We start from the raw sequence: 19,973 nt of genomic DNA, 5'->3' as shown, positions 1-19,973 counted from the left end.
AATGTCAGTGTAGGTCTGGCTATAAGTGAAGTACAATCTTTGATACTTATGTATATGCTCCCTCTGGTGGCTCAATTTAGTAAATACAGGACTGTTTGACAGACCGTGTGAGTGAATCTGCCATCACATGAAATCTACAGACTGAAATTCTGAGTCACCTGGGCCTTTACGCTTTGTCTCTGCCGCTTTCCTGGTGACAGGAGCTGTTAACACTTGCGTGTGAGAGTGAGTGTGCTGCTAGATATCCCTCTGGGCTCACGCTGTCAGATTTCATTCCCTCAGGCACATATATACTGAGTTCAGTCTATCCAGCCTGCAGGCTATCATCAACAGAGAAAGCACCGTGAGGTTTGAAGTTAGCCAGTTGCAGCTGCATTGCAGGTTCATATTTATGTGGGAGGGGGTTGATCCTCAAGGATCATAAAAACCTGAAATCACCTGCATTGTGAGGACCAGCCTACTTTTCTCACGAGAAAAACGGCTTTATGAACATACTAAATAATGTTGGAATGAAAATGTACAGATGCTGAAAGGTTTTTGCATGACAGTTGGGTTTAATGATAGGGTTAGGGGTAAAGTTGGGGGGGTTGATGTTGTTGAAAGAAGCCTTTAATGCTTACCAAGGCTGCATTCACTTGATTAAAACAGTTTAATTAGTAATATTTTTAAATATTTAAATTTAATATTTCATTTTAATATTTTATAAGACCCTTCTTCCTTGGCTTGGATTGTTTAGAGCCCTTTGAAGCTGCATTTAAACTGCATTTTGGAAGTTCAAACTCAGGGGCACCATAGAAGTCCATTATATGGAGAGGAATCCTGAAAAGTTTTCCTCAAAAAACATAATTTCTTTACGACTGAAGAAAGACAGACATGAACATCTTGGATGACAAGGGTTTGAGTACATTATCTGTAAATACTTACTCCTTTAAAGGAATAGTTCACCCAAAAATTAAAATTACCCCATGATTTACTCACCCTTAGGCCACCCTTGGTGTATATGACTTTCTTCTTTCATATACAATCTGAGTTATATTAAAAAAAAAATATCTTGGCTCTTCCAAGCTTTGTAAAGGCAGTGAATGGATGTTAAGATTTTGAAGCCCAAAAAAGTGCATCCATCCATAATGAAACGCCACTTTCTCAATATGTGTACGATAGTTAACAGAAGCTAGAGATTACAGTTTATAAAGTATTAAATGTGGATATTTTTCTGACACAAATGCATTGCTTCACTTCAGAAGACCTTTATTAACAATCCAGAGCCATGAGGAGTACTTTTTATGATGGATGGATGCACTTCATTGGACTTCAAAATCTCAACACCCATTCACTGCCATTATAAAGCTTGGAAGAGCCAGGACATTTTTTTATTTAACTCCGACTGTATTCATCTGAAAGAAGAAAATCATATACACCTATGGTTTAAGGGTGAGTAAATTATGGGGTATTTTCATTTTTGTGTGAACTATCCCTTTTAACAATGTTGAAGCAAACTGATAACTTAGCGACTATAAATAACCTCCCACTTATTTGAATGTATGTGTGAATTCCATGTGCTGTTTCTAATTTATAGATACAGCACATGTAAAGCATACGTGTGCCACCCATTCACCCACACTTACTAGAGGATGGATACCCGAGCCGAGCCCGACGGTACCCGACGGAACCCGACGGGTCGGGCCGGGTTCGGACAGATATTTAGAAAGGATGCTCGGGTTCGGGTCGGGCTCGGTCACCTCAGCGCGATAGTGCGCCCGTGTTATAACGGCGCTTTTTGCCCAGTGTGCACTGATGCTCTCATCTGTTGACATTTCCGAACGCTTTTTTTTACAGTGGCTTAATAAAAGCGGGCTTTCCACACAAAAAAGTGAATGTTTCATTAGTATGAGTAAAAAGAGATTTTAACTGTGTCGGGCTGGGATCGGGCTCGGACATAAATATCTTAATGCTTGTCGGGCTCGGGTCGGGTTCGGTTACTGCTCTGTCGGACTCGGGCCGGGCTCGGACAGAAAAATGCGGCCCGATCCGCACTCTAACACTTACACAAACACACATGGTACACACAGTTGCTCCTTGGTTTGAAAATCTGCTGTATGTTAATTTTAGCTTAACTCTCTGTCCACTCTCCATATTATATCACTTCACAGCAATAAACCTTATCTTGATCGTTTCTGGAGCAATTACAGACTATTTTAAGCTTCATCCGAGACTTCTGTCTACATACCACCTATTCCAATTAACATTTAAAATAACCTCTAAGCCCAACGGCTACATTTTTTACCACCTGTTTCCTGATCGGATTTGACTTAGTATAGAGATAAAGCCTAGACAGAGCGCACCATGGACACAAATCAATTTCCAATCCTCCCACCTGGAAAACACTTTATAGATTAGCCCACAGGCATGGGTCTTTCTTAGGCTGACCCCCGCTCATTACAAAGCTAACTATTGGATTTCGCCTCATTAAGACAGGGCCACATGCCAGAGTGCCCCCACCTGAGGTCAGCAGCTTCTTATCTCTCCTTTACACAGTTAAAAGAAGCCAAGATAACAATGGTGAACTCGCTCACGGTTACAGTTAGCCCTGCTGCAACCTCCTACATCGAAGCTTTGTGTATTTTTAGTCGTATGCTGCTGAGAGGCTAAATGACCCTTCTGGAATGATCCAGAATCAAGGATTCCTCTCACGTCCACACGAAGAAGTATGAAAGTGAATAAATGGATGATGGCCTCTAAAGATCTGCAGTCTTCTAAGGTGCCTACAGGAGCTCCATCGCTCACAGTTCTCATTTCGGTTGCCCCTCCAGACTGATTGCATTACGGCGGAGCTCTCATCCATCGCAATAAGAGGGAATAATGAATGCCGGATTCCATAGCGAGGGTGTTATGACATGTCCGTGAGGGCTATTTTTATTTATTTATTTATTTTTTTTGAGTTTGTTCAGGGTTTAGTTCATGTTGTAAAAGAAAGTAAACACAGAAGAGGTACTGATCTAGCTATTCTGTCTGGTATGATGGTCTCAAATGGTCTAATTTTTGTCCGTGACAAACTAGCTTTAGTAATCTGTCTGAAGTACACCAGTAGCAGCAAATGACTGTCATTTTCGTGTCACCGTTTTTACCACTGGTCTAAAAAAAGTTACATGTGCCACATTATCACCACTGGTTGAGATGTTTCTGCATCAGGTTGTTAAGGACGCTCGGGAGTTTTGTAGGGATCCACAATATATCTGTACAAATAAAGTTATCAGTCAATATTAGAGATTGTTTTAGTTTATATATGTTGGTCGATATTCAATGCATCGGCTGATACTCTGATACTGGAAAATTTATAAAACATGAATAATATATTTTTAATCTAGATAAATTGAATATATTCAAAATCTGTAATTATATACTTTTTTAAAAATCATAAAACTCTTGCTATTGGTGTGCACACACCATTACAAACGCACACACATGTATTAGCATACAGCACCAAAGGCGAAGCAAATATTTGCATTATAGAATGCATTCATACAATATTTTAAATTGTTCTCTGATATCTACATAGAAGGTATATGGCTTAGACAAGGGCAAAAAATCTCCAGAAAAGTCCATTTACAACCCTAGGATTTGTCCCTAGAATGAAATGGTCTGTTATTACCTTATTTGGAAGGTTCATGAATAATAATGATGAGCTCTGCTCTGATTGGCTGTTTCACAGAGCTGCTCATTTAGCTCTCACACAGCAGGAAGGAAACACACGGAGGAAAATATATATTTAATTACGGAGCTCGAGCCGCTATTAATATGCCGGGCATTGAAACTGCTGTTTTGAATGCACGATCATTTTACTTTCACTTTTGAGATTTGTGATTGCACATGCTCTGTGTAACGTTATACTACAGCGGCAGCACATTTGACAAGTTTAGATGCTGTCAGTAGCGATCAGGATCTCCAAATTATTCGCCATCATCCGCGTAATCATCTCTCCTTACTCTGTTTATGTGGTTAGTGAAATTTTATGTACTGCAATGTAACAGGCTACCGCTAGCAAGAAGATAAACGTGTCCCTTTAGTGGCTTGCCTTATTTTATAAGAACGCCTTATTTGTTTTCCGTGCCTTTCTGAGTACACACACCAACCCATCCCTGCACTTAACATCTTCTGCACAACCTGGAACATAACATTTATTTCTGTGATCTGTCATTTTTTGCTATTGTTGCATGAGTTGCATAAGAAATTAATAAGAAATTAACCCTACTTACAAGAACATTTTAAGGACAAAGACCTGACAAATGCCTTTGAATTCAACATCTGAACAATATTTGGTTTGGTAACTGTAGTATAAGCACAATAATTTACTTCAGTCCGTTGAATTATTAGAAAATAATGCACACACGAGGAGGTACATAAAACATAATTACATACTGTAATACATAAATTCACTTGTTCCATTTAAAATAATTGATTTAGTTTAGTTTTATTTTTAATTATTGGTTTCATTATCAGCCATAGTTTAATTCTGGCACATTTTTAATATTTTGATATACTGCCACAAAGCTATAGCCCATAAATCAGCTCACTGATTTCAGAGGAATTAATGGTTTACTATAGGTACTCTGTGTAAATTAAGCTTTAATTAAATATTATAACATTTAAAAATTACCCTCACCTTTACCATACATGTTTGATTAATATCTAAAAATAAGCTAATTAATTACATACTGAAGCAGAGAACACGAAGAGGATTCAGGAGGTCATTTTTCCCAAACACATACAAAATTACTTCCAACAAATTAGCATTCCTTGCATCAAGTGCTACATACTTAATTTCATTACTTCAAATCTGCCCAGCAAGTATTTCTGTGACACTCTTCGATAAGAGGATGGAAAATCAACACAGTTTGCTTTTAATCTGTGCAAAATGAGTCTGTGACCAAAACAGAAATCGACAGCTATAGACTCAGCTATGAAGTTTGCTTGTCAAAGTCGATTGCTTTTTAATTGTGAATTTGTGTGGTAACTTATGGCCCATTTAACATTCGAACACAATTTACAGGTCTCTGCATTAACACAAAGCATTGTGAATTCTCCCAAGGTGCCATAATAATGTGTGAGTAAATCCATCTAGATGATTGACAGACTAATGGGAGTACGACCTCGCTCACTGACTTTAACAAAGACTTAAGAGTGAAGGTCCGGACAGATGAAACAGCCGCGAAATCCTCTATAGTCCAAGCGATCCGCCTTGCTTTTCCCTATCCTTTAATCTTCCTCTCTGTATCTCTGTTTGGTGTGTCACGGTTGTGCAGGTCAGGACATAGACTGATAGCTAATGAGGCCTTTCTGCATTAGTTGTTTTCTCATCTGGAAACAAGACACCCAGGGCTGTAGATCACAGCTTAACTCTAGCATCCACCGACATCCATCTTATACTACAGTCTTGGATGGCCGGAAGCCAGTGGCCATTCGTGACCCAACACCATAGCGTTCGCTCCTATGTGTATAGTTTGTCTTCATTGATAAGATGGCAGAGCATGAAAATGGGATTTGTGTGAATACACAATGAGAGATTCAAAAACATCTTTATATTTGACCGTAAATAATGATGTAAATACACATGATCGTGTACATTAACAAATGGTGCTGGTGTATAAACACTGTATTATGCAGAGTCATAATAACATACAAACACAGAGAGGTGCTGACCACCAGAATAATGATGACACATTGACTCCAGGGAGAATAATACGCAATAAACATTTCCATTATAGTCACTTGTTTTAGAAGAAACAAAGTTAAAGAATCTTTTAAAGGGGAACACCGGGTATGAAGATTTGTATGGCTAAACATAACATAAATGATGTCTCTTACTAAAATATGTAGTAGAAAAGATTTATGTTGTTAAAAAAAATCACATTGTTTTATACATATTTTGGACTATGGGGGGCGCCATTATTTCAAAGATGTGAAATGGTTGCAATCAGCTACTGATGCTACCTGTTGCTATTTTTACCACAACACTCTGAAAATAAAATACTGATCCGATGCCACATTGTGTGGCTTTGGTTGTAATTTTTAGTCGAAGGGCAACAAGAGAAGGAATGTCAGTCTTCACTGCTTTCCTAGTGATAAGAAGAGGAGAAAAGAATAGGAAGTTGCCTGTGGACGAATAAAACTTCCTAAAGACCAGCGTCTTTGTTCTCTCCACTTCAGCCCTGATGCCTTTGAGGTTTTTAGTCAACCATAGCTTCTGAAAAAGCTTACAAACACCAGAGACAAGAAATGCTAGATGTCATCCTGGCAGGATGTAAACATGCAGACGCTTGAAGTACTGGCACCACATAGTCCAAAATATGTATAAAACAATATGAATTTTTTAAATAACATAGGCTACTGTACATCTTTCATGGGTTTTCTACCATAGCTTCTGAAAGAGCTTACAAATGCTAGACACAAGAAATGCTAGATGCCATCCTGGCAGGATGTGTACAGTCGTGGCCAAAAGTTTTGAGAATTACATAAATATTGGAAATTGGAAAAGTTGCTGCTTAAGTTTTTATAATAGCAATTTGCATACACTCCAGAATGTTATGAAGAGTGATCAGATGAATTGCATAGTCCTACTTTGCCATGAAAATGAACTTAATCCCGAAAAAAACTTTCCACTGCATTTCATTGCTGTCATTAAAGGACCTGCTGAGATCATTTCAGTAATTGTCTTGTTAACTCAGGTGAGAATGTTGACGAGCACAAGGCTGGAGATCATTATGTCAGGCTGATTGGGTTAGAATGGCAGACTTGACATGTTAAAAGGAGGGTGATGCTTGAAATCATTGTTCTTCCATTGTTAACCATGATGACCTGCAAAGAAACGCGTGCAGCCATCATTGCATTGCATAAAAATGGCTTCACAGGCAAGGATATTGTGGCTACTAAGATTGCACCTAAATCAACAATTTATAGGATCATCAAGAACTTCAAGGAAAGAGGTTCAATTCTTGTTAAGAAGGCTTCAGGGCATCCAAGAAAGTCCAGCAAGCGCCAGGATGGTCTCCTAAAGAGGATTCAGCTGCGGGATCATAGTGCCACCAGTGCAGAGCTTGCTCAGGAATGGCAGCAGGCAGGTGTGAGCGCATCTGCACGCACAGTGAGGCCAAGACTTTTGGAAGATGGCCTGGTGTCAAGAAGGGCAGCAAAGAAGCCACTTCTCTCCAAAAAAAAAACATCAGGGACAGATTGATCTTCTGCAAAAAGTATGGCGAATGGACTGCTGAGGACTGGGGCAAAGTCATATTATCCGATGAAGCCTCTTTCCGACTGTTTGGGGCATCTGGAAAAAGGCTTGCCCAGAGAAGAAAAGGTGAGCACTACCATCAGTCCTGTGTCATTCCAACAGTAAAGCATCCTGAGGCCATTCATGTGTGGGGTTGCTTCTCATCCAAGGGAGTGGGCTCACTCACAATTTTGCCCAAAAACACAGCCATGAATAAAGAATGGTAAAAACACCCTCCAACAGCAACTTCTTCCAACAATCCAACAACAGTTTGGTGAAGAACAATGCATTTTCCAGCACGATGGAGCACAGTGCCATAAGGCAAAAGTGATAACTAAGTGGCTCGGGGGGGGACCAAAACGTTGAAATTTTGCGTCCATGGCCTGGAAACTCCCCAGATCTTAATCCCATTGAGAACTTGTGGTCAATCCTCAAGAGGCGGGTGGACAAACAAAAACCCACTAATTCTGACAAACTCCAAGAAGTGATTATGAAAGAATGGGTTGCTATCAGTCAGGATTTGGCCCAGAAGTTGATTGAGAGCATGCCCAGTCGAATTGCAGACGTTCTGAAAAAGAAGGGCCAACACTGCAAATACTGACTCTTTGCATAAATGTCATGTAATTGTCGATAAAAGCCTTTGAAACGTATGAAGTGCTTGTAATTATATTTCAGTACATCACAGAAACAACTGAAACAAAGATCTAAAAGCAGTTTAGCAGACCAGGGTTCCTTTTAAAGGGAATAATATAAAGGCTTATGGAATGTACAAAATATGTTTTAAATTGAATAGCTGAAAATTACCTTTAAAGTAACTGGAGGGTTTTACAATAATGAATAAATACATTTTTATTTTAGACAGGAAAATTACTCATATTCTTAGTCCACTTATGTCAAATCTGGTCTCTAACACACTGTGGACGAAATGTTTGTCCCTTACTGTATTTACTTTCCTTAGGCCAGTACAGACTCATCTTTCAGAATGTGTTATGCCACAGAGTTACAATTAATCATTCTGTCAGTGGGAATTAGACTCTGCCTGTTTCTACACAAACACAGAATCAAAAAGCAGAGCTCCTTTTACTATCTAGGGCTCTGCTTAAGTGTATTTAGATGGCTAAAAGAGTATTTCACTGGTTAAAAGAGAATAGGCCACTAAAATAAATAAATAAATAAATGTATCTGGAACCTATTAGGAGAAACACCAGTGGAGTATCAAGTGTCATAATATCAGGGAATAACAAGAATATGCTTAAAAACCAATTCAACAATGTCAGGAAAGGGATCAAATTTGATGTGGAATAAGACTCACGCAAGCTGTCTTAAAGGAATAGTTCATCCAAAAAAGAAAAATTCTGTCATTAATTACTCACCCTCATGTCATTCCAAACCTGTAAGACCTTCGTTCATCTTCAGAGCACAAATTAAGATATTTTTGATGAAATTCAAAAGCTTTTAAATGTGCTTTATGTAAAAAGTGGAACTGATATAGAAAGGCATTTTAAACTGGATGGGTCTATGGAAATATTTCATCTTCAATGGTAAATATGGAAGCCCATTTCGGCCACACAAGGAAAAAAGTCAATTATGAGATAATAATGAGATAAAAGGTCTAAATTATGACATAAAACGTATGTCTTTTATCTAATAATTGCATCTTTTTATGCCATAATTATAACTGTCAACTTCGAATTTCATCATAATTGTATTTTTATGTCAATTCTGACATGTTATCTTACAATTATGATTTGGTATGTCATAATTATGACTCTCATGTACTAAAGCATGACATTTTTTCTTAGAAACGGGCTTCCATAGGTTTATGATCTCATAAAGCTGCTCAGCAGTGCAGTTTAGTTTCAGACTTTACAACTGGAGTGCGAAAACAATTGTAGTAGAATAAATCTATGTATAAACACAGCTAAAACATTTAGACAGGAAATCATTATTCATTAATCTGAAGTTATGAATTAAACATTACTTTCAGACTTGCAGACCAAAAATAACACTGAATTCAAAATCCAGGAAAATGTACTTACAATTCAGTCTGTTCCTCACACAGAATAATCATATGTATTCAGAAGACTCTAAGTGTATTTAGTGTACGAGTAATATGGACCACTTCTATGATACTTTATCATGCTTTTTTGCATCGTGATGGCCCCTGGCCATTTACTTTTAATGTACGAATAAAAAGCAACCTAGATATTCTAATAAACATTGTACTCTGCAATAGAAAAATCACGCAAGTGTAAGTAAATGATGAAAGAATGTTTATTTTTGAGTAAAATCCTTAGATTTCACATTCGATGTCTTAAACTGCGTCAGTATAGCATCTTTGAATCTGTAAAAGGTGACACATGCATTGCCCTCCTTCGGAATTTGCACCTTATTAGCATCCCAACTGTTCTGCCACCCTAACACAGCAGAGATGAATTTAGTTTTGGAAGGCAAGACGGTGCACTCTAAATTATAATAAGACGAAGAGCAGAAATACTGCGTGAACATGGATTAAAATTCTACTTCCATTTCTGATCAGCTACTATACTGCCTCTATTTTTTCTCTAGCTATTGAATCAAGACAGGCTCACATTTACACAGATTGTGTCAGTACAGTTAGTAACATTTAAAATGCTGTGAAATTAAAAGCAGCAAGACCAGCAGATACCACTGAAAAATTAAAATGTAGCCTGGATACTACATTACTGACCTAACCTGCCATGTTAATGTACTGTCACTCCCACAGGTGATTCAACAATCTGGATGTACTGCATGGGAAAATACAGATTACTTCCTGTTGAGTTCCCCTGTTTGAATGGAAATCTATGCATACTGATTCAGTGCTTCAGGATGGATACTAATTGAGTTATCCCAGGCATGCATACGGGGACTTAATACAGTAAATCTTAGCCAGGGTCATACAGAGACCATCAACATGCTTCAAAGTCAAACTGAGAAAATGTGGGATTGAAGTTGCAGATGTAACAGGATGGTTTATATAGATAGATAGATAGATAGATAGATAGATAGATAGATAGATAGATAGATAGATAGATAGATAGATAGATAGATAGATAGTCTATCTATGTTTATTTTGCCAGAAAGAAATATGTATAAACACACTATACTATTGTCAGAGACTTAATGACAGTTTTATGCAATATTTGAATGCTCAGTAAAAGAATCACTATAAATACTTGAGATTTGATGGTTTGACTGAAAAAAAAGTGTTATGGCTCCAGCTGTGCTTTTCAGAGATGATTTTCACCTCTCAAAATAATCACCTGTTTCAGAGCATCTCATACAGAACGGAATAGCTGAAATGAGTTCTCAAGAGACCGGCTATTTTTCTCCATCTCTGGTCGCTGCGTCTCTAGATGCTCTTGGTAGAGACCGTCACAGGTTGCAGCTGAGGCCCCACACTGTTTGCATATGAAATATTCATCTGTGTTCTAGGCCTCCACGGAAGGAGCAGATAAGCCTGTTCCAAGCAGATGCTCCCTATTAGGAATATGAGCAGGAACAAACATTCTGTTTTGTTTTGTTTTTTTCCCCTCAAAGTTTTCAGACTCTGCCTGTGATTGTTTGACTATGTTATTGCTTACTGGCTTTTCCTCATTTCTGTAGATGTGTTTGATTCAGTTATGTTTGGAGGCGGAATAAGGGGGAAAAAAGATAATTGTGGTGGCATGAATCATATCACACCCCCAAAAGTTTCTTTGATAGTTTGTTGCAAATAACTCTGTATCAAAAAAAAAAGATTATGAACTACACTCCCATTCCGGCGGAATAGTAAAGGAAGTTTGCTGCCATAATATGGACGCAGTAGGCGGAGTAATATCACGCAACGACTGAAATTAGTTCCCGGCTAGGTTAGCATTTGCACATGTGCTGCGTAATATTACTGCGCCTGCTTCGGCCATGTTACAGGAGCAAACTTCCTTGACTATTACAACGGAATAGGAGTGTAGTTCCTAATCTTATCAGCCTAGAAAATCACAACTTTACATTTTCCTCCAGTATTAGTACACGATAACTACAGAAGAGTCAAGTTTTAAATAGGACAAATATCGCAACTCGTTGGTCATTTTTGAACACGATGCTGGTCTAATAGGATTCAATGATCTATGCTAAGCTATGCTAAAAGTGATATCGCCAGAACAGGAGAACGACTGAATGGATTTCAAAACGGTAAAACTCAACTTATTAAATCGGGAGGAATTGGAGAATGAGCCTATTTCCAAAACAAGTGGAGTGTTCCTTTAATGCATCGTGTTTCCTTCTGGGGCATCAGTGAGCGTTTGAACATTCTATAATAGTTGTATATGAGTCCCTCAGTTGTCCTCAGTGTGAAAAGATGGATCTTAAAATCATACAGTCATTTTTGGATAGGGTTTCAATACACAAAAATGCTGAAAAACCAAAGAATTTGAAGGATTTTTCTGAAGAACAGCGGGAAGTTTAACTGTTCAGGACAAACAAGGAACTCATGAACAACTATCACTAAAAAAAAAAAAAAAAGAAAAAAAAAAGCTGTGGATCATTCAGGTAACAACACAGTATTAGGAATCAAGTGTGTGTAAACTTTTGAACAGGTTTTTTTTTATAAATTCAACTATTATTTTCTATTGTGGACTAAATGTAAACGTCTTTTATGTGAAACATATTATTCAGGTCAGTACTAAATAAAAAATAACATGCCATTTGTATGATGCCTCTTTTTCTATTTTGGTAAAGTCATTAACATTTTGCAGATTCTGCATATGAAATGAAAGATATAAAATCTACCTAACAAAGCCAGAGACACTATTTCAGAATTTCCTCTCGTTTCCATTTCACTTTATTTTAAAGAATCAAACTTGTAGAGTCACAGTACCCAAAGTAAAGACAAGAAAAATATCAATTATGAATTTGTACCCCTCAACGAAGATATGAGGGAACATTTAATCTTACTTTTTTGCTTGCATAGGAACATTGTGACATGAGGTCACCTTCCATGAAACCACGATATGGTTCAGCCTTTACAGTCCCATGAACACTACTCATCCTTGGTGAAAACCTATAGAGGTTTTCAAATGAATGCAGTGACTTTGAATGAGAGAAGCAAACCCTCTTTAATGTATTCTCAATTCAGCACTCAGTACCACAAACGCTTCAAGTTCTCTATGCGCAAAGAGAAGCTTTGTAGATGGAAACATAAAAGTTTTAGGGAGAGTGGCAGTGAGGCCATGTCCTTGCTACACTCTCCCTTCTGCTTTCTTGGTAAATTTTTAATAAAGGATTTTACTACACATCTTGTCTGCTTTAGAAACTGAGACAGTTTTGAAGTGCAGCTCTTATAAATGTTCTCCTAACATTGACAGATTTCATTTTACTTGTCACGAAAACCACGCATTGGATATGATCACACAATGCAAGCATCAACTGACCCTTCGCAGGGAGTTTGACTGACAGCCGATCTGACCAATAGAAGGTTTGTGCTTATACGTTACGATATGGTCAGTTATCCAATATTACTCAGATGTAAACAACAGCATGGATTGCATGGTTAATGCATTACTAAATGCATTGTTCTGCTAATTTATGCTGACTAAACCACAGAAAAAATGTGTGGAAGCTGCTAAACCATATAGAGAAGGACTTAGTAAGCAGGAAAGGGCGCAATATTTTGAAAAACTAGTTAATAGGTGGTAAAGACACGTACAAGCAGTATTAATTAAGATATTGGCCTAATACTGTATTTCACCTACCTGACTGGAAATGATAAGAACAAACATGAATGTTGTCAAGATTCTTGCCCTGGAAATCCTGGTCCAGTTTGACCAACTACAAACGCCTTTTGTTTCTCATTTTTAGCCATTTTTGCACTCTTCTCCTTGATTTGTTATAACTTTTGGCAGTCTGTAGTACTCCAACCGATTACTACAGCCCAAAACATGACAATAATTGACCATTTTCAGCAGCAATAATGAACAAAATAGGCAAGTTTTGTTCAACTCAGTGGCACAGTTTACGTCCAATGCCGCCAAAATTGCCAATTAGCTTTATTTTTTTATGCCTTTAAAGGACAGGACAGTAGAGAGATGACAGGAAATCAATGGGCAGAGAGAGGGGAGCAGGATTGGCAAAGGACCTCGAGGCGGGAATCGAACTCGGGTCGCCATGAGCACAGTTGCGCTATATGTCGGCGCACTAACCACAAGGCTATCTGCGCCGACCAAAATTGCCAGTTGATGACGTGTCACTAAAACACTCTATAGTGCTCTGTCGCAACACAACAAAGAGCCACAAAACTGATTTTTTTTGTTTAAATTTCTTTAAGAGTGACACAATTTGAAAGCTGAGAGATTGTTTCATACCTAAAGTAAGCATATCTGCTCTGTCTTGTCTGTTGGCGCGATGTCAGTTTCCTCTTTGCTCCACAATGTATTATTCACTGAGTGTGAACATGATATAAATACACATTACTGTGTACGTTTTTTCATTTTTTTTTAAAGAAATTGATACTTTACACCTTAAATAGAAATATTAAATATGCATGAAATTTCAAAAGTATAAATTAAATATGAAATATATGTAAGATGTATGTTTTATTCAAAGCCAAAATGAATTAAATGAAACTGCCAACATTCATGCATCACCTGAGCAGCCCTATGGCTCTTCAACTGACACGAGTCAGCTGAAACAGAAATGTACCACTCTCATGATGGAATATTTTATTAATAGAGTAAGAAAAAAGAGACATTCACCCCTTTTTTGTGATATTGATGTTGGAGTGCATGGGCCCAAGAAATGAACTCCCCTCAAGGATCCCGCTCACCATTATTCAACCAAAAATGCATCATCAGGCGATCAATAGCTACTAAAAAACATTCAGATCCCACAACCTGGCTGTAGTATCAAAGAAAACCTTCACAAGAACATAAGAGGAGAACGCCGGTACTCAATTACACTAAATAATAGAAACTTTGGAGAATGTAGTCTATAAGAAAAAGACTCAGGGTCAAGAAAGTGAGAGGAGAGGAGCAGAGAATGGGAGGAGGAGCTCTTCTTTTTTCCTATCCGATGTGAGAATAACTGACGAAGGGAGGAACAAGGGGAGGGGAGTGGACAAAAACTGGCTTGGGGACAAAAATCTCCAAGACCTGTGTTTGAACAGTAGCTGAGAGGAAGATCTGGACGTAATGTGACGCAGCACTTTGGCTCCCAGAGCACCTGGGGGTAGTACTGCTTCATTAAGCCCCCTTCCCACACAATCACCCGCCCACATGCGAACATCCAAGAGTTACAGAGAGGGACCTAGAAGTAGTTGCATCTATTTTTGATGTGCTTCGATCACCGTTTGTCTACCTAGATGATAAAGGGACGTAACGCTTGGGATTTGGACTTACAGAATGAGTGCAATTGTCAACGAGGACCAGGACATGTTCTGTGAGAAGGCGGTTGCCCTCATCGTTGACCTCTGCCTGGATGACAGCCCTCTCCTAGACCCGGAAACCTGTCAGGATTTCCTTGTGCTTCTGACCAATGAAAACCCCAACATCTCCAGCGCAGGTAAGTTTCCTGTGGTGTTTGATGGGAAGCTTGTTCGTTGGGGGTGATGTGGGTGGAGGACGTGCTTATGTTTATGTCGCGAAAGTGAGGTAGGACTTCAAAGGATGGTGACCTTTTTGATATGCCCACTTTCTGCGATTAAACACAAGCTAACAGACTTTTTGAAAGTAAGTTCTGTATAAATAATGAATCGCCATTAGTTACCTGGCACTTTTTGATTTGCCTAATGAGCCTGCTTGTGTTTGATGTTGTTCTTCTCTAAATTAAGGATGCTAGTCATTGGCGATTTAGATCATTTGTAACCGTGGCACCTCCTTTCCCCCCCGCTGTCTAATGACAAGTGCACAATTAAGCTTCGGTTGGAGAAATTTCATTGATGTGCTTCATAGAAAGATGGATGCGAGTGTCTTACAACGCACTGCTCCAGACTACAGGTTCACGGCAGTCACGCAAGAAGAAATTGACATGAAATTGAATTTTGGACACAAGATCGAAGGAGCTGTGATATCTCTGAGTTGGCAGGTGATAGGAATGTCTAAAGCAATACAAATTATAATGAATTCCTGATCTGGCGAACTGCCATGGAGGAAGACGCAGAATCTAATTGTCACTCTCAGTTTCTGTCACGGGAGAAATCAAATAAACCACTGCAGGCCCTGACCTGCATCATGTCCTCGACCACAGGGATTGTGAATGCCACTGTGTGTTACCCACAAATAAACATGAATCATTGACACCACCGAAAAACACTAATGCAAGCTGTTTAATAATGCTCAACTACTTCTGAAGTCACTTTAAATGGATGTATATATTGGATGGAAGCATAATAATTTATCCACAATCTCTAACATGTAATCCAGTGCCAATCTGCTTATAGTTTACATTTTTAATAGCTCCTTTAAGACCAACTACAGCAACCAACGCATAATACAATTATTGACACAATACTATATCTAAATGAAACAGCTAAATGAAAGTAATAAAATGGAACAAAATATATATTTATATACAGACGAGGTCAAAAGTTTACATACACCTTGTTTATTGATAGTTGTTCATGAGTCACTTGTTTGTCCTGAACTGTTAAACTTCCCACTGTTCTTCAGAAAATCATTCACTTTCCAATGACGACTGTATGATTTTGAGATCCATCTTTACACACTGAGGACAACTGAGAGACTCACATGCAACTATTATAGAAGGATCAAATGCTCACTGATGCTCTAGAAGGAAAAACTATGCATCAAGAGCCAGAGGTGTAAACTTTTGGACAGAATGAAAATGTGTACTTTTTTCTTATTTTGCCTAAATATCATATTGTTCTCATTTAGTACTGCCCTTCAGAAGCTACAGACAATACTTTTATGGTTCCCAGATGACAAAATAAGTTAAATTTAAAGTGATTTTCAAATTCAAAAAGCTCTTAATGTATAATTTTTCCTTCCGGAGCATCAGTGAGTTGCATATAAGTCCCTCGTGTGTCCTCAGTGTGAAAAGACGGATATCAAAATCATACAGTCATTGTTGGAAAGGGTTCAAATACACAAAAATGTTGAAAAACCAAAGAATTTGTGGGACCTGAAGAATTTTTCTGAAGAACAGCAGGCAGTTCAGGACAAACAAGAGACTCATGAACAACTATCACTAAAAAAAAAAAAAAAAAAAAAATGCCTTAGATAATTCAGGTTACAACACAGTATTAAGAATCATGTGTATGTAAACTTTTGAACGAGGTAATTTTTTATAAATTCAACAAATATTTTCTCTTGTGGTCTATATGTAAAATTCTTGTATGTAAAATATCTTATTTAGGTCAGTACTAAATAAAAAATAACATGCATTTTATATGATCCTTCTTATTTATTAATAATTAACATTTTGCAGATTCTGCAAGGTGTATGTAAACTTTTTAACCTCAACTGCAAATGTATAATAATACTTTAAAATATAATGTATAATGTAAAAATAATGGTAAAAAAAATTATAAAATTATCTGAATTATTAATATTTAAATATTTAGTAATTACTTGTTGCTGATGTCAAATCCATGTATCCAATCAAATCATAGTTTGACACAGAAAAGATTACTTACTGATACTGAAAACCATGGACAACCATAAAGAAAACTACACAAGAAAACATAAAATAACCTCCATTAAACACCCATTAGACTTACTGCTTTGGGTCACCACTTGATGCCCAATTTAAAAATCGTAAAACCAATTCTCTGTACAACAGTTTCCATGAGTAATGCTACAGCTAAAAAAAAAACATCTCATAATGTCATAAAGTCATAATGATTGAGCTCTAATTAGGAAGGAAGCGCTGAGTGTGTGAAGGGGAGATGCCTGCTGACTTGACTAGCAGTGGAGGGAAGCTCTGGAACCTGCAGTCCACAGGCAGTAATACTAGATGAATGGAGGACTGCTGCTGGCCTCCGCAACCCCATGGCGAGAGCTGCACCCAGCCTGCCAAAAAGCAAAGGTCATGCATCAGGAGAGCCAGGTGGTGCAGCACTCATGCAATGCCAAAACCCGACACGATAGAGCAGCACTGAGTACGTAGCAGAGGACACTGATCAACACACTAATTGTCTGAAGCAATTGTCCAACATCCCTCTTGAATAGATCTCAATTGGAAGAGCAAGTGTTGCTGCAGCTGCACTGTAGTAAAAAGCATCACTTTTTATTAGGAATTCATGGGATGCTTGTGTTGAAGTTACGCCTCAGTTTCTCATGAATGAATATTTCAAAGATGTCAGATCTAAACGTAACAAAAAAAGCTGTTTGTTTAATAATTCAGGCTTTGTCTCCCACAGTTCAAAGAATCTTTCTCTATTTCACTTTGTCTCAAAGAATGTGTACAAGGGCCTGGATGCTGTCAAGCGTCTATGACACTTTATGCTTTTATATAAACACTTTATGCCTTCTTTCCTAATCCATCTACAAAGCACTGTTTTACCTGTGTCCACAGGCGCCATGGATTTTTGTCACAGTCAATTATGTCCCCACCACTTTATAAAATAGCTTGAGGCATAGATGTATCTAATATGAAGCAATGAAGCGATTAAATTATTTGTTTTGTTTTTTGTTTACATGGCCATTAGTAACCAAAAATCATTTAATTCTCGCATGTACATTCTTTCGCTGATGCCACAGCAACACAACGCCGCCATGTAGTCCAGTTCACGAATGATTTATTGGTTTTAGGCCGGCGGTTCTTTTTAGTGATTCAAAAAGACTTAGTATATAAAGTGTTTTTACAACGCGTCATCAATCAGCCATATTGGCAGCACAGAACGTAAACAATGCCACTGAACCAAACGGAACTCACAGATTTAGCTGATTACTGCTGCTGAAAATGGTCAATTTTTGTCATGTTTTGGGGTGCCCTGCTGAAAAAAACAGCATATGCTGGTTAGGTATGTTTTGTTGCTGGGATGCTGGTTTTAGCTGGTTTATGCTGGCCCTTTGCTGGCTTAAGCTGGTCCTTTGCTGGTTTATAAACAATATCTTTATCAAACACTTTTTTAATGTACAACTTTGCAGACTGCTTACACTGAAGTATAGCTAAGTTACAAATTTTTAAAAAGACAATTTTCGAAAACCCATATGACCTCTTTGAAATGTAATTAAACATTTAAAATAGAATCCAGAAAGTAAAAATGGAAAACACAGAACTTGGTCAAAATAAAACTGAATTTGAGAAAAATAAAATCTGTCGTATTTCATAGGGCCCTAAAATGTAATGTTTGTTTATTTATTTGTTAAATTGTGTGTTTCTCATTATTTTAGTTAATTAGACATGCTTTCTGGTTTATAAAATTTAATTTACCATTAAAACAGAGTCAAATTAAAAAATAAAACGGATTTCATAGGGCCATATATAATGCTATAACTAAACTAACAGATCATGCCTGATATTTTCCTGCTATTCTATGCATTTATCCACTGACCTAGAATATCCAGAACGTTATTGTTTACATTTTACAGTCTTGTGTATTAACAAATACTTTATTTATCCAAATAAAAAGTATGTTAAAAATATCTTAATAGTGTTTAATAGTTACGCCCATGCCTGTAAGTGTAAACACTCATTCCATCATTCATTCTCATTGTAAACAAGCATTACAAGTTTATTGACCTGCTTGTATAAAAGGAGTGCTGAGGAAGGTGAATATAAGACGGTCAAAGTCAATATAATGCCACTCAAGCACATGATGATGCCGTATGTTAGGGATGACCATCTTTCTCACCCCATTTCTATTGTATAGAAGCCCTCAAGATTAAATCAATTACATTTCCTTTCAAACATGACGAGAGGGATATGACTGAGTATAATGGTTGAGCAATAGAGGGCATGTGGATTGGGGACCTCATTTCTTTGCACCAGTGTTGAAAAAGATGAAGAGAAACCATGCAGAATGCCGGTCGCATTACAAAGTGGTACCTTTCCCCCTGTTTCTATAGCACATTTAGCAGAACGTTACTATTAGCCACTGAAGAGTAGTTTGGCACACTAGGCTTCACTGCAGCGAGCCAACCGCTCATTCTAGACCTACTACTGCAGCTACCGCATTATGTGGCCATGAATAAATAAAACAGCGAGTAGACATCAGACCAGCAGGGAAAATAGCATACACACTCTGTCTATGTGTTCTCCTCCCCTGCTGAAGAAGGAACAGGATAGATAGAGAGTTTTGTGTGGCTGGGTGTGTGTGAAATAACTACCGGGGGAGTTAATTCTCGCTAACCCAATGGGGAATTCCTGTGTGCCGGTGAAGTCCTGTGAGGTCTGATTAAATAATTTAGCATGCCGGAGTTCTGTGTGCCAAGCTAATTTGTGACCATACCTTTATAGACTTTGTTAATTACTGAACAGGTGTAGACTAGGCACAGCCAAAATTACATCCTTTGTCATTTTTCTTTATGGGCCTTAAGCATTCTCACTTGCACTAAGATTATTCTTATAATAGCAAAACCTGCTGGGAGTTTGGCAGTGCCATCAACTTAAGTATGAATAATGTGAATTTATTCTTGCAGACACCCAGTGTCTAGTAAAATAAATGTGAGAAGCAATCTAGCATTTCAACCTTGTCTCTCAACTTCACAATATCACACTGGTATCAGACCATATGTGTCAGAACTAGGAAAAA

The 19,973-nt window shown here is 37.9% G+C and overlaps 1 protein-coding gene across 1 annotated transcript in view; it reads left to right on the top strand.

Annotated features, from left to right (window-relative positions):
* The first annotated feature begins 14,457 nt into the window (after positions 1-14,457).
* Positions 14,458-19,973, top strand: part of syt6b (synaptotagmin VIb) — a 41,514-nt gene continuing 35,998 nt past the window's right edge. The window contains exon 1 of the mRNA XM_073825668.1: positions 14,458-14,818. Within this exon, the coding sequence (XP_073681769.1) occupies positions 14,659-14,818 (160 nt within the window). The 5' untranslated portion in view covers positions 14,458-14,658. The remainder of the gene's footprint in view (positions 14,819-19,973) is intronic.

The sequence above is a fragment of the Garra rufa genome, chromosome 20, assembly GCF_049309525.1.
Source record: "Garra rufa chromosome 20, GarRuf1.0, whole genome shotgun sequence".
Taxonomy (NCBI): Eukaryota; Metazoa; Chordata; class Actinopteri; order Cypriniformes; family Cyprinidae; genus Garra; species Garra rufa.
Note: the sequence above shows the minus strand (reverse complement) of the source record. Positions and strands in the feature narration are given on the sequence as shown.